This window comes from Haliaeetus leucocephalus, unplaced genomic scaffold (assembly GCF_000737465.1).
Source record: "Haliaeetus leucocephalus isolate CR32 unplaced genomic scaffold, Haliaeetus_leucocephalus-4.0 Scaffold473, whole genome shotgun sequence".
Taxonomy (NCBI): domain Eukaryota; kingdom Metazoa; phylum Chordata; class Aves; order Accipitriformes; family Accipitridae; genus Haliaeetus; species Haliaeetus leucocephalus.
The window spans coordinates 6392151-6407876 of record NW_010972909.1 but is presented as its reverse complement, the minus strand read 5'-3'; the positions used below and the strand labels follow the sequence as shown (position 1 = coordinate 6407876).

At 48.8% G+C, this 15726-nt stretch overlaps 1 protein-coding gene across 1 annotated transcript; it reads right to left on the bottom strand.

Annotated features, from left to right (window-relative positions):
• Positions 1-8724: 8724 nt before the first annotated feature.
• On the bottom strand, positions 8725-15726 carry AICDA (activation-induced cytidine deaminase). Its single transcript, XM_010575379.1, has 5 exons — positions 15713-15726; positions 10218-10365; positions 9450-9720; positions 9141-9256; positions 8725-8836 (listed from the first exon to the last, which is right to left on the bottom strand). The coding sequence occupies exons 1-5, from the start codon at positions 15724-15726 to the stop codon at positions 8783-8785; spliced, it is 603 nt and encodes a 200-aa protein (XP_010573681.1). The 3' UTR covers positions 8725-8782.

Below are 15726 nucleotides of genomic sequence, written 5' to 3'. Positions count from 1 at the left end.
TTATCATAGCACTATTTACAAGACTGGAAAAGCCGGTCCCTGGCAGTCTTTTCTACTGCAGCCTTGAACTATCACCTTCGTACTGCCACCAGAGAAGGCTCTTATCACTGGCTGGGCGTTGCTAAGTATTGGACACAGCAGAAGCAGCACATGAAAAACCATCAAGAAGTTCAGATGATGCAGCCAGGCAGCCAGGACACAGCGGTCTTGGTCTTTACAAGGCTTCCCGAGAGTCCAATGGGGATGGTGACTATGCCCCAGGATCAGGCTTTTCATGTCTGCTGATTCTGCAATCAGATTCTGTGAGTACCTTCTTGAGAGGTCTGTGAGTAACATTTTTTGTGCTCTGATCTGTTCCAAAGAAATAATCAGAGCAATGCATTCTGGTTTTGAGAATTTCATGAAGATCACTTTTATGGCTATGTGTGTATGCTTCAGAAAATACTTCATGCTATTGCAGTATTTCTGTAATATTATTATTATATTACTGCTTTTATTAAAATATAATGCTATTATATTGCTAAGGATTATGTTGCTTCATTTTAAGGTTTTATTCTCCCTACTTTTATGAAAACAACAGAATAAAAGGGAAAACGTCCACTCTGTGGAAACTTTTCTTTCTTGCTCAGTTCCTGGGCACATCCTTCTCTTGTAATTCCAGACTCTGGAGTCCTAGCTGTTCATCGTAAACTGGGGGAACACAGTAAAAAGTCTCTGCTTTTCCAGCTGGAAACACTGAGTGGAGTGGTGAGGTAGGAGATAGTGAGAGCTCTGCGCTATTTCTACAGGCGGAAGGCAAAAAGAAGGTACAGGTGTGTTGGGCCTTGGAGCAGTTCTCAGTTTGCATTGCAAATAATGCAAAACATCTGAATGAATCATGCTGGGAGCTCCATGTTTCAGGATTCCCCACCCCTCCAAGCAGGAGGCCCATTGTGTGATCCCACTGGGGAATGTGCTGCTGCTGGGATTTGCAACATGCAGGCACAAATGATTCTTTGAGGAATAAGGCAGGGGCTGGTGGGAACCATGCCTATCTCTTCTAGTTGATTAATGCTTATAGCATCCTTTGGCCATGCCAAAGCCTCCAGATGTTTAGCAGACAATCAAGACAGCCAGAAAAGTTGCAGGCTGAGGAAGCAGCTCCAGCCCCTGCTGTCTGAGAGAGCATCTAAAGCTGAGCGCAGCTGGCTAGGGAGTGTCTCTTACATTAACCAAGTAAAATTACTCCAAGCAATGTATAGCATGGCTAAAGTTTTCTTTCCCCTGTCCAGGACCTCAGGCTGGATGTCACAGGCTTGCTTTCTGGCCATTCTAGTGTTAGGTCTTTGTTTCCTTAGGGAGAAATCAAATCACTTGATCAAGATGTAGTGGAGTACACCAGGGTCCATAACCATTCAGCAACATACTTTCTAAGTTACTGGTCTGCTGTAGAATGTGGCAAATTGATTTGAGCTTAATCAACATATGTATCTTCAAACACCTTCATTTGTGTCTTGCTTTGAAACTTCATTATGCCACAGAAGTCAGCTAAGTCCCATCTGAGAATCTAAAAAGTACAACAGCACAAAGCTCTGCAAAAACGTGTAGTGTCTGTGGCCAGCACAAAATGGAAGCCCCAAGTTTTAAGAAAGTCTGCAAGACCTGAAGACCCATCCATGTGTCTTGTCAGAAATACTTAAGCATCATAGAATCTTGCTCACAGTTTAGCATAGCACAGAGAAGGCTTTACCCATAGCAGTGTGGAACTTATGGACACATTGCTAGTTCACATGAAATAACCTAAAAATGCTGGCAGGTGTCACTATGTTTCTGTACCTTAGAATAAATATGCAGTCATATGACCTTGGAAAGGTTGGAGCTCAGTGTACCTAAAACTCCAGCTCTCTGGAGGAAGACAGCAGGTTGGATGGCCCAGGTCTTTGGAGTAGGATGATGACATTGCCTGGAGATTAAAAAAGATGTGAATTTGAATGAGGAGGGGAAGGGGGGTTGATGGGAGAGAATTCATCTGAGAAGACCCAAGAAAGAGAAGAGGAGCCTTCTGTAAGTAGCACTAGATGAAGGGGATTACATGGTCCAGAAGCTAGGGCTGTGTCAACCACTTTGTTCTACATGAGAAAGGACCAGTAGTCCAGTAAGGAATGTACCAGGCCAAAGTTGATCTTAATCCTATAACAGCAGTATGGTGACCTGCTCCAAATTAATTGCTTTTTCCTGCAGTATCTTCTGAGGGTGAGCACAGACCCTGCTGTGAAACCTCCAGCTTTGTTCCTGGCAGTCCAAGGCCCATCTCAGTGAGCTATTACCATGAAATAGTTTTACTGCAGACAAGGTAGAGAACAGTGCCTTTACTGCAGGACAGAGGGGTTATTCCTGGCACACCAAGAGGTACCCTATTCTTGCTTTGAACTTCAGCTAATACTCATCTGTTTAGCCCCAGGCCAGAGAGCCCTGGATGAGGGTGGGGTGGTGGCCAAGGGACAAAACCAAGGGAGAAGTCAGAATATACAGCAGAACAACAGAGGACAAAATGATTGATGAAGGAGGAAGAAAATGAGATCCCACCAGGCTCCTCAGTTTCGTTTAACATGTGTCTCTGCAGCATTACCCGGTGCAGCTTCTCTCAGACAGGTAGTGCGGTAGGTATGATTCCCTCCAGGGTGTGAGGAATGCCTTGGGGATTAATAACAGTAGGTCAGCACTAGCAAGCATATGAGATGCAACCTGATGAGTTTTGGACACACATCCTGGAAGCTGTTGTGCTTACTCCTGTTCCATCATCCTATCTCAAAACACTATTGGCAGGTGTCCACTGGCTCCTCAGGGAGCAGTGGGTGCCTGCACAGGGATGTGCTGGTTTATGTCCCTTTTCAGCTCCCTATAGTATTCTATAATATCGTACAGCATTGACTCTCTGACTCTTACTCCCAAAACATGTGTTTTCATTTGTTGTCCCCTGTAATTATCTGGTTTTCTGTCCAACTCCTTGTTTGTTTGTTCCTCCTTCTCAGAAGGGTAATCAGTCTTCCTAGAAGTCCCAAAAGAGAAACACAGCAACAATGGGTTCCTGAAGGTGAAATACTAGGGAAGAGAAGAACAAAGTGAGAAGATAGAATACTTCTCACATGACGCACTCCCAGGCTCCAGCTCTCTTCAGCTCTTCCTAGGCCAAATGTGGTTTCTGAGTATTCAGTAGCCCTTTCTGAAGCATAAGCAGCTACGATGCTGTTCTGGGAGTGGAAATGAAGCAGGATCTTGGAGACAGCTGAAAGCAGAGACAGCATTTTATGGAGGCTGTAACAACTCCAGCTGGAGTGTGATCAGGGTCCCATGGCCCTGCCCCAGTACAAGTGAGGGTCGGGGGGGGAACCAGAGATGTGCGCATTTGCTCAGCAGCAATCCTAGTCTGTTAGGCAAGAACTTTGCAGTGGTGATGGTCCTGTAATGTGTAGGACTATCTCTAAGGGAGCAAGAGGACACCTGATAAACCAGAAATGATGAACAAGGCAGCGTGAGGGATGGTGCCACACTCCTAGTAGAGCCTGGACTGTGAAGTGAGCGCTGGGGATAGTGCTTGGCATTACCAAGTCATTCAGCTGCACAGAAGTGCCTGGATTAACTGAAGTGCACATACTCATTTTTATGAATTAGCCAGTTCATGATTCTTCATGGAAGGCTCAGCCCTTTCCCGGTGAAGACAGGAGGACAAACTTTCTCTGGTCCATTTGGAAGCTTGCCAGTTCCAAGTCAGCTTAGTGAAGCTTTTTACACCAGTTTTAGCTGGCAAAGTGAACTTGCAATCTCCTGTATCCCTGCTGTGCTCCTCCTGGCATGTAAGGGCCTAGAGGTGGGTCTATAGAGGTAGCCTATAGAGGTAACCACAGAAGAGAGCTGGTTTACTCTCATCTTCATCTGTCCCTCTGGAGTGGTAAAAACATTATTCCAGCTTGTAGAGTAGGGTAGTTCTTAACTGTGATTTAATAACAAGATTATAGCACAGACACATCGACATCCTCCCTGCCCTGGAACTCAGGTGCGCTCACCCACATGAGGAGACAGGCCCCTTGCAGGCAGGAAGATTTCCTCCCTCAATATTAGCCCTGCACCTCCAAAAGTCACATCAGTCCTTCAGCTGGCATGCTTAATAATAATAATGACAACAGCAGCATTAACAATGGTGTTATAGCTATATCTGATGTGGCTTTGGAAGCCTGAAGGGAAACATGCCTATCACAAAGGCATATGAGAGATTTAAAAGCCAAAGGCAGCCTTCAAAATACTTGCCATGCTTTGGTGCCTACTCTTCTGCTCTGACCTCTGCTCTTGCAGCAACCCACTTTCTCCTTCCCCTGCAGAGGCTCTGCTCATCACTGCTGGTGTTGTCAGAACAAATGGTCTCTTCTGTGCCAAACCCCTCCACGTTTCTTCTGTGAACCAAATCCGATTTCCAACGCCGCGAGTATTTAATACATATGTGATTAAATAATGAAATTTCTGCTCATAGAAACACCAAAGGGTCAGCACCAGGGAGGGGAGAAAAAAACAACTACTCGAGCTAGAGGACAATGTTGGGCACAAATACATCTAGGCTAAAACTCCTAAAGGGGCAAGTAGCAGGGGACTGGACTCCATGACCCTGAAGCCCCTTTCTGTCTTGGTTTCCAAGTACCAGCAGGCAGGAGAGCAAGCAGCAGGGGGGAGACGTGCCTTGAAAATCCCCCTTGTATTTGCAAGGGCCTGGAGCGTGTCTTTGCATTGTTTAATGGTAATCTGTTTCTTATTATTGCAATGTGATGTCCAAGGACGCTGTGTACTGACCTGGAGTAATGCTGTGTGCAGCTGTGGGAATGATGTCAGTGTCCTGCTCTTCAATGGGCATGTTCCGGGGGTTGTTGAGAGCCGGACTGCAGGGGCCATTTGCAGCGAGGAACAGCATCCCTCCAGCCAACACCCTCGTAAAGGGTGCCAGACACCCCTGTGCGCCAGGAAATGACAGCCATGCCTGGTTTTCCACACTGTACCAATAACCATCCCATCCCCGTTTATCCTGTTTCCTCCGTTATCAAAGACCGATCCTGTACCTCGCTCTGCTGCGGAGCTGGAGCTTCCACAGAGCGGGTTGTCTCTGTATCCCAGCCCCCGGGGTGATAAAGGACATGTCTGTTGTCATAAGACTGGATGCGTCCCGAGGGTCCGATTGCCAAAAGGTCATGCAGGTGGCTGCGTGCAGATACACGCAGGATGACGAAGGAGCTACCCCCAGCCCGTGGGCAGGATGGTTCTCAGCAGCCCCCTGGGCCTGGTGAAGGTGTGCTTACAGTAACAGGGCATACAGCTTGAGCGTGCAAAAAGCACCCAAGACATTACACACCCAGTCATGGGGGCAGGCCTGGCAAAAGCTCATGTTTGTGCCAGATTTGCTGGGAAATCTTTTGTATCCTGTCATTAATTGCGGCTGTAGTCCTTAGGTGTGAGAATGGGGAGGTGGGCACACTCGTGGAAAGGCAGGCTCGGGGCGGCAGCTGTGCAGCTATTCGGATGCGCCTGTGCCTTGCTCATCGCTGCAAACCGTGGGATGTTGGACCAAGTGAGACTGGGGTTTTCGGCTAGCACCATAGGCCCCTGCTCTGGCTGTTCCCCACAGTCTCGGGAGGAAACACCCACCCAGATATCATAAGCCCCCGTTTCCCACAGCTCAGGCAATGGGGCCTGAGGTATATTTGCCACAGTCTCCTTGAGGGGTTAGGTTTTTCCCAGGTGCATATAAAGGAAGGTGACACCGAGAATAGCACAGTCACTATCTCCATAAGAGACAGGCTGTGAACATAAGTGGTACTCAAGAGTATATAAGCAGCAGTGAAATGTTCCCTATCTACACAGTCTACAAAGCAAGTAAAAAAATCGTAGGCTGAAAAAGTAATGTTACTACATAACTGTCATCCTCCAGGGAGTTATTCTTTACAGAGACACCTAATGCATCTGAGGTTGAATTAATAATAATGGCAATTCAAAGAATACCTTGTAACAAATAATATGAATTGGTATCTGAGAGCGGAAAAAGTGCAGTTGAAAAGACTCTCATAGCAGAAGAGCTAAATTCCTATAGCTAAGTTGCATGGATTAGCTAAACAGTCCACTGAACTTAATCTGCTCTAGATTCAGAAGAAGCAACCTGGGATGTTTTCTGAATGCAGTGCATGTTTCTTTGCGTTTACTCATTGCATTTATTCTCCTATCGTATAATGTCACTAATTGTCATGTTTCAATAGGTATATTCAATTCAATGTTTGTCAGCATTTAAGCAAATGCCAGTGTCTCAACTGCTTTTTAAAGAAATGCTACTTTTTCTAGTAGCTCTCCAACAATTTCACTGAGAAGGACAACGGTGTTGTACAGGCCAGTCCCAGAAGTTGGAAGACAGAGATCCTTTTTCCACCTCTGCTTTTCTTCTTGTTTTGTGAAGTATGTTGAGTCAGCGCTTCTGTGTCCACTTTGGTCAGTTACAAGTCATGAATGGGGACGATGATAGGCTTGCAATCAAGGAATGTTGCAATCAATCATCTTGAACAACTTCAGCGTTTACATCACAGATATTTGGTAGTATTTCCAAAGTACCTGTTGCCTGAACACTTTATCTGCCTTGATCTGCTGGGTGACACTGTCAACAACTTCAAAGTTAAAAGTGAAAAGGATAAAGACAGTTTAATAGGATAGTGCCAGGTTGTCTCTCCAGAAATCAGAAAGGATAGATGTCATGTCAACCCTTTTTGTCAACTTTTAATTCCCTCACCCACATAGTACAAAATAATGACAAAACCAGATGCTCGTTTTTAAGACCTTTATTTATATAAATAATATCCACCATATCAAACAAATATACAACACCATGCTTGCAAATTAATGCTTTGCAAAGAACTCTCATTGCTATTCCTGGTCGAAATTCCTCAAGCTGAGAGTATCTCAGGAGCCTGAAGTTGTAGGAAGCTTGTGATGCACCCAGTTGTGACTGCTCCTAGCAGGAGGAGGCACCGTGGGAGCAGGGCTCTCTGCTGTCCTCCTGCATTTGGCCTAGCACCAGAGGAGGTGTTCTGAGGAGCGACGCAGGAGCCTCCAGCCTTACCCGGAAAGAGGAACGGGATGGAGCAGAGAACTCCCAGCCATCATGAAGGAAATGACAGAGCACCCCCAGAATGTGGGACACACTTAGCCTTGGCAAAGCCTCAAGAGGTTAGACTGCAGAGGACAATCCATTTGTAATTTAGATGGTGGGAAGGTGGTGGTGAGTAGCTGTGTGCTATGAACACGTCTTCAACTTGGTAAAGACTGTGTCCACAAGATCAGGTGCTAATTTGTCCCCTACAGAAGACATCTATCTACAGGCTGTATAACTTTGCTCATGCTTGATGTTTTTTTCTGGTCAGCTCTCAGTCCAGTCACCAACTAGCCATACCTGGCCATATTATGGGCAGTAAAAGGCCTGAAAAAAACAGAAGACTGTGGGACTGTTGAGGTGCCTCCAGCAGAGGGCGGCTGGCTGGGGAGGGAGCGTATTGCAGGTCTGATCTGGGAGGAAATGCTGGGTGGATGAAAAGTATTCCAGTAGTGAGAGCTGTGGTGCTCCTCCCTGAGGTGTGCGAAGAAACAGATGGTGACCGATGTGGATGCCAATACACCATCTAAAATGCCACAGCCTCAACCTACATGAATGAGAAATTATGTCTGAGGGACAATACGGTGTGGAAATGAACTGTGATTTCCAGTAGCTGTATGCTGGAAAAACATTGCAGAGGTGAAGTGCCTTGGAGGCTCCTTTCCTGGCTGGGTGGGATGTCCACACACTGATCAGTACTGACTCCGAGCTGCCACGGCTCTCAAAATAGTTAATAGGAGTTGAGTGGACTTCCTATTTCTGCATGGGGAGTGTCTTGCTGCACACCCAGAATTGCAGCTCACACTTGAAAATGTTGGCCAGCGAGTCTTCTGGTTTCATTTTAGGCTTTTATTGTCTAGTTTCAACCTCCCCTAGGGCACAAAACCTGGCCCCACAGCTACTGAAGCTCCCTCCTTTCTGGGCAGGAGGCACGACAGGGCCTGGGCCTGCACACGATCCACTTAGAAGACCTGCTGGCTTCAAGTGAGGTTTCCAAGCTAAGCTACATGGGCTGTCCACAACTCACTTCAATACTCGCAGTCAAGCTTTCCAATAACTGGCCAATTCTGCTGTTAGGACATAGGCTTTACCACTTAAATGGTGATGGTTTTCAAGTTCCTACCCACATCTGGAAGGACAAATAAACCATTTCACAGGGGAGGACACAGAGCAGCTCAGTGTAGTGCAGCTCTAAGAGCCAAGAGACTTGCTCGCCGAAGCCCTCATGAAATGTGCAGATCATTGCGGTGCCAGTGAGAACACAGTTGCACAAACAGCTTTGCAGGCTGTCTGCTCCCACCTGAGCAAGGCTAAACCCAGGTCTCCATTTAGTGGATCACCTAAATTAGCTCTGCAGGGACTGAGGGAGGTCAAATCGCTCTTTGGCAATGTCACTGCAGTCCTGGCTCTTCCCAGCTAGCAATGGATGAGGTGTGAGTCTGGGGAATGTGTCTTCAGAAGATCAGCCTAATTCTCCTTGGAAATGAAAAAGTAAGGATAGTCTTATCTCTAGACACAGGGCTGGAAGGAAGAGAGATGTAAAGAGGGAAGAAGAGAGAGATCTGTTGTAAGGGAGAGAGTTGGAAATCAACAAGTGTTGGTGAAGTCTTCTGATTGCTGATGACTTTCACTTCAAAGTCCCAGAGTTTTAAAGGCATCTCGTAAATCATCTACTTCGTACAGCGGCTGCAGGACAAAATACAAATGGTAGGTCAGTTGTCAAGTGAGCAGGAACCTATGAAGGTGGGGAAGGAAGAAGGAATGGCAGGAAATGGGATGAGAGGTGGAAGAAGGGGAAGCGAATGAGGAGAGGAGACATGAAGGAGGTTGGGGGACAGAGGCACGAGGGCCGTGGAAGGTGAAGACACAGGAATGAATGAAATGGCAGATGGCAGAGATGGGCAGCAAGAGCAGAAAGGAACTATAGTGAGGAAGAGAGGAAGAAGCTGAGGGTAGGAGGCACTGGAAGTGAAGGAGAATCGGGCCTCACCAGGAGGATCCGTCGAAGTTTCCTGGACAGATGGACAGCGTTTTCATGCAGCCCTTCCCAGGCTTTGAATGTCTTTTCCCTGTTCTCCACAAACGTGTTCCAGCAGTAGAAGTAATCTGTGCGAGGCACAGGGGAGTTACAGAGTGCTCAGGACTGCCCCAGAGGGGACACTGACCTCTCCTAGGATCACCACATCATCGCATCCCACCACCGTCTGCTCTGGCTCCTTGTCCTAGCTCCTCCCGCCCTCCTGGGTCTCCCTAACCCCCCATAGCTTTCCATCACCTCTCTCCCGCCTGCACATCTCACCTTTGAAGGTCATGATGGCAATCTGGGCCCCGGCCCTGTGCAGGCGCCTCAGCCCCTCCGGCTCTGCCTTGCGGTCCTCACAGAAGTAGAGGCGGGCAGTGAAGATGCGGAGGGTCAGGTTGGGGTAGGCGCGCAGAAAGTCGGCCACGTGCCGGGCGCAGTCGTAGCAGGGGCTCCAGGAGGTGAACCAGGTGATACGGTAGCAGCGGCCCGGGTCCAGGTCCCAGGCTGAGATGTAGCGCAGGAAGAGCACCTCCACGTGACAGCCCATCTTGGTGAAAGAGGGAGAGGGGCAAGGCGTGAGGTGAGGAGGGGGGAGCGGGGCGTACGAGGGGCGAGGAGGGAGGTGTGGGCTGGATGGGGTGTGAGGGGGGGAGAAACAAGGCGAGGGTAGGTCCCAGGGTCAGCGCGCCGAGGGAGAAGGCGCAGCGGTACGGAGGCAGAAGACTGGCTAGGAAAGCACAGGAGCACACCGGGACGTACAAGAGGAACGGGTGGGAGCTAGGTGGAAGAGTAGGTAGACTGGTAAAGCAGCAGAGAGTATGGGTGTCTGGCTGGTAACGCACTTGTGGGTAGCATAAAGTACAGGTTTACTTGGAGGTTGCACCCCCCAACCAGTATGCACCAGTGCAGCGTCCGTGCTCGTGGACACGTGTGCCAGTGCCTGCGTTGCTGTCGCAGCCCTCCTTTCCCTGCTGCCCAAGGTGATCTGGAGCTGCAGGCACCTCAGCATGGATGTAAGAACAGGATGCCAAGGCGTTCCCGTACCTTATTGCGCAGGTATCCAAAGTCCAGGGAGCATGATGTAGCGCTGTCACGGCGCTTTACAACATAGCAGAGGTAGGTTTCACGCCGGCCCTTGGCCCAGCGCAGGTTCTTGAAGTTGTAGAGGAAGAGTTTCCTCTTCATCAGGAGGCTGCAGGAGAAGACAAGAGAGAGTTTACATTAGCCCCAACCTGGAGCCAGCAGTTGGCCATGTCTTTGTTGAGGGCTCAGCACCAAAAATATCCTCCTCGTGTCCAGGCCTCTCAGTACAAGACGAGCATCGGTAATTTGCATGCAATGTGTTAGGGAAAGGGTGCAGACTTGACTGTGGGGATGAAGCAAGTGACCTTGTGAGTGGAAACAGTAAATGAATTAGTAGTGATTAGTCAAACAGCAACTATGCCTGGGTAGAGTGCGAAAATGTCTGCAGATATCCAAAAGATGGACACCAGTGAGGGAGAAGGATGAAGGCATCTGAGAAGAACTGGGAAGATGAGAGGGTTTGACGTTCAGTCATCAAGAAATATTATTTTTGCTGTATGAAACCCTGAAAAGCCACTGGGGCAAGGGATGGACCAAGTTAGAGCCTCTTTAGAGAAGACTGGACAGAGTTTGTTCCCAGCATTGCCCAAAAGAAGAGCACGGTTGAAAGTGTGCAGGGCTGGGGGCTCGGGTAAGGTGCCATACACTAGCTGACCTAATACGTAATGGGGTAGACATGCCGACAGCTCTGCAAGCACAAGTACCATTCCCACATTAGACAGGCCTGCTCCCATGCCCAGAGATCCTGCTGGGGAGGCAGCAGGAGCACGGGGAGGGTAAAGTAGTCATGAGTCGTATCTAACAGCCTCGCTGCCAAGTGGAGGTACACAGGCAGCTGAGAACAGCTGTGTTCATTGAGGTGAGATACTCACCTCCCCCACAGCAATGCAAAACAGAAGCGAACGGGTTAAAAATAATCACATCCTTTGTCATCTTTTCCCTCTGATAGGCTGACGTTCAGCAGGGAGATGGGGACAGTTTTAAGTGATACTGAGCTGGGTTTTTTGGGGGGTCTCCATGAGGTGTAGGAATTTAAATCCATTTTAAATCTGAGAGTCTGAGAAAGGAAAAGTTTTTTTATACAAACACCCTTCAACTGTTTGCTAATGTCACCATAAAGTCTGAGCACTGCAGAGCACTTAATCTCCAGCTGACAGTGGCATCCTCTCTGCTCCTCCAGGAGCTTCTGCCCATCGTGCACCCTCACACATGGCTGCTGCACCACAGGTACTCAGGACTCATTCATACAGTCATGCACATCCTCTTGCCTTTTGCTACCCAGTGCACGTGCTTTGCTCTCCTGTAGCACTCCCTATTGCACCTCAACGCTGCATCATTGCCAGAGAGGCACGCTCTTCCCTCAAGCACCCGTGCTACTCTGATTGTCCTACAGATAGGCAAGCCACCTGCACACATCCTCTTTCCTGCTGTGTCACCCTCAGCCTGCGGTGCAAAAAAAATACCTGTCCTGCTCACACAGAAAGAGTGAGCACACACATGCTCAGTTATGCCATGCTTCATACAGACATGCTCCTAGAGAAGTAGATCCCATGGGAGTTATGGCACGTCTCCTGCTAGGAGAAAGTCCCTAGAGAAGACAAGGCTCTGCAGAGTCCTGCACACACTCAGAGGGCAAAGCATTCCTACTGAGCATTTTATTCAGCCCAGCAACAGCCTCAGGCAGTTCTTGGAGGCCTGTCCTGGAAGCGCTGCCACAGTCCCCCACCGCTGGGCTTGTAGGTTGTGTCAGGAGAAGAGCACAAACCGATCCCACTGCATTTCATCGCCCCTTTCTCTGGCAGTTCCTGCTGGGTGCGTGTTTCCCATATCCACTGTAGGTTCTTCAACATCAGTTTTGATTTATTTCTCACACTTAGAGCCGCCCCACTTCTTACCACCTTAAATTCACCCTATTTCCTTGCCTTTGTACAAACACTTCTGAACATATATATTCCCTAACACACGCAACACAAATGTGAAGTTGGTCCCTTCACAAAACTGTCATCCAGGGGTTCACCTCAGGCTTCCCCCTGTTAGATGTGTGTTATTGCAGGGATGTGGGGAAGACTCTTCCCCCCTAACAGAGGTGCTGGAGAGTGGACACCCCTTCTATGTGTGACACATCCTCAGGTTGTCCAGAGAGGATAGCCCAGACGATCGCACGGGAAATGAGCAGGTACGATAGGCCAGAGGCTTGGAAAGCTCTTACCTGGGCTGTGCCACAACAGCAGAAAACAGAGCAGAGGAATTGTGAAAAATGCAGTTGCTTGTTGAAGAACCGTATAAGCCAGGTGAAAAACAGTGACAATTATTTTGATGCTTCATCAAAGCCCACATGGAAAAATGCTTTTCAACACATCAGAAACTTTAGGGAAAACAGACTTTCCCTTTTCTTTTTTTGTGAATTTTGGGGCAAAAATGCTTGCTTTCAAAATGTTTCTGATTCTTCTTCTAACTGTCCCTTTTCTCACTTCTTCCCATTTTTCTGTATTAAATGGTTTTGCCCCTGTGGAGCAGCACGTGGATGCAAATAAGGGTGAAGAACAAGGAATGACCCCAAAACCCAGAAAAATAAAATTATGATCACTGGGGTTATTTTTCAGAACAAAGTGAAGACAATTTTGAATCACAGTTCCTGTTTTCCCTTCTCTCTGGATTTCACTGTCCCAGGGTTTTTTTTGCGAGGGAGGATTTCAGAACATGGCTGGTATAAAGAGAAGAATAATGAATAAACAGATGTTGCGGGGAGCAACTGAGCAGATATGCAGTTAGGTACAAACTGCTGGATACATCTGCAACTCCTATAGCCATAGCATAGCTCAAGGGAAAGCAGCAAGGCCACAGGAGCTGTGATTATACCCGGGCACTGAAGAAGTAGATTGAACAGAGACCTTCTCCTCAAATAAAGATTCATGAAGCCAATCCTCAAGTCAGAGTGAAGGCCCCTGAGTGTGAGAATGATATGCAGTTGTGAGGAGTGATTAGTGATAATTAGCTCGTGGAGTAATTGCAGTGCAAGTAGAGGAATCCAATGCTGGAACAGTCTGCGCTTATGAGCACAAGGGTGTGAGCAGCAGAAACACAGTAAGACAGAAATCTGGTGCAACAGAAAGAGTAAGTGGATGAGGAGGGAAGAGTGGGCAGGGATTGAGGTGCTTAAGCGGCGGATAGCATCTGAATGTTCATCTTTCTGTTATGTTTTTTTGTTTCTAGAAAAGAAAAACTATGAAAAGGAACAGAGAATAGTCACGAGAAAGAGAAATGACAGAAAGGGAAAAGAGTACAGGGTGGCAGATAGTCAAAGAGAAAGAATGACGGAGACACAGAGATGCAAGGTGCAAGAGCAGGATGGGGTGGGGAGTTAGATGACTGAGTCAGATGGAGAAAGGGAAAGGGACGGTGAGCACCAAACAGAGAGCAGGTTAATTCTAAGAGAAAGACCCTTGTTTCTTAGATGAGCAAGAAACCGGAGGCACTCATTTTACCTGTCCATGACTGCCAGGGTGTCTCTCAGGTGATGGGATTGCAGGGAGGTTGTCTTGCAGGCTCCGTCTGTGCAGCCCTCTGACTTGATGTGCAGAAAGGTGGACTGCCCCGTGTGTCCCCTCCCCATTCACCCCTATCTACCCCGGCTGGCTTTCGTCGGGGTGTGGTTGAGGGAGGAGTTAGAAAGGTCTCAGGAGCTGGAGAACGAAGGGTTGAGATGCGAAGGGGCATCAGTTCTGAAAGATGCTCAGCACCCATTGGTCGCCTCCCCCCGCTGCAGTCCCCATTGGGCCCTCCCCGCCTGCAAAATTATTCTGAATTAATATCAATAACATAATGAGGCAGGAAGCATTGTCTAGTGGTTAGAGGGGGGCCTGAGAGCTTGTGTACCACTAACGTGAATGTGGGCAAAACCACACTATCCCTCCGGGCCTCGGGTCACGCAGCTGTGCCGTGAAGATGGTGACCGTGCCTTGCCCCGGCGCAGAGGGAGCTCAGGAAACACCGAATTGTTGGCAGGCTTCCCCCCCGCTCCTCCGCATCCCCCTTCTTGGCAGCACGGGGCAACACCGAAGCCGAAGAGGGGAGTGAGAGGGACCCAGCTCGGGAGAGAGCCCGGGGTTTGACGGGGAGCACCTGGCCCCGCGTTGGCACCTGAACACGGCCGCGGGCGCCTGAGCCGCGTCAACACGCCGGGAGCGGTGGCAGACCTGCGTTTGCAAAGCTGTACACAAAGCACGGGTGGGGAATGACTCGGGGCCAGATCCTGCCGTCCCAGGCGGCACCGGTGCCGCGATCCGCCGGCGGCAGGGTGGCTGCCGGGACCCCTCTGCCCGACGGCTGCGCCCAGCCGGCGTGCCGTTGCATGCCGTCATGCCCGGGTTCACCCTCAGGATGCGCGGTCTCCGCCTGGCCAGCACGGCTCCCTGCCTGCCGGGCTCTGCTCCACCGCGGCCCCACAGCACCTGCCCAGGCACCCGTCCCCTCCGCAGGGCTCAAGGGCACGGCACGGGGCAGACGCTTCGGCCGGGAAGGGTGCTGAGCAGGCAGCCGGGGGATACTCTGCTCCGTTTCTTCCTCAAGCGGGGCACGGTCAGTGCTACGGCTGAGAAAAGGGCTTTTGTTTACCTCACGCTAGGGTAGTTCTTCGTTTTTTCTCCGCTTGATTTACTTTCCTTATTAATTTTACTGGCTTTCAGCACGCTAGGACTGTGTGAAACCAGTATATGCAAAAACATGAAAAGGAGAGATGAGTTGCCAGAACAGAGCAGACGACTCTCTAGCCCAGCACTTTGAGAGTTTTTGTCTTTGAGAGCAGCTGGCATGGCACACTTCAGGAAAAGAAGCACTCCTGGGACGTCCAGGGCTGGGCTGTCCTGCTCCCTGGGGACATGTCTGGGTAGGGCACACACTCAACCAGTCCACATTTGGGCAGCTGCATTGATCTCCAGAGTTGTGGCAATTACCCTCTTTGAGGATCTGGCTCCTAGGTTTTGACCAAAGCTAGAAGAGGCTGCAATCCTTGCCAATCCCTGTCCTACCTAACAGAGTCAAAGAGGAGACTCCTGCTGATGACACAGCTGTCCCCCATCAGCCTTTGCCCTAGCAGCACCTTGTGACAAATCTCCTAGGTCAGACCAAGAGGCGTTTTGTCCCCCTTTCATACTAGTTTTTTCTTTTAATAATGCAAGGAGGATGTTTGTTACACAGGACATAAAAAAAAGAAAAAAATAGCAACACGCCCCGGGAAATCTGCTTCTTAGAGATCACAACTGTTTGTGTTTCATCAGATAAATTAAGGTAGTTTCAGCTTTATTCTTGTTCTGGCTCCTAATTTCCATAGCCAAAAGCTTGCAGAAAATTTTACATAACATTTTCTGCTCTGAAAGGAGTCAAGAAATATCTTCATGGCCAGCCTGTTCTTCCCCATAAATTAAATTTGTGTGTAATGATTTTCACAATGGTTTAACCTGTCAAGTCTCAT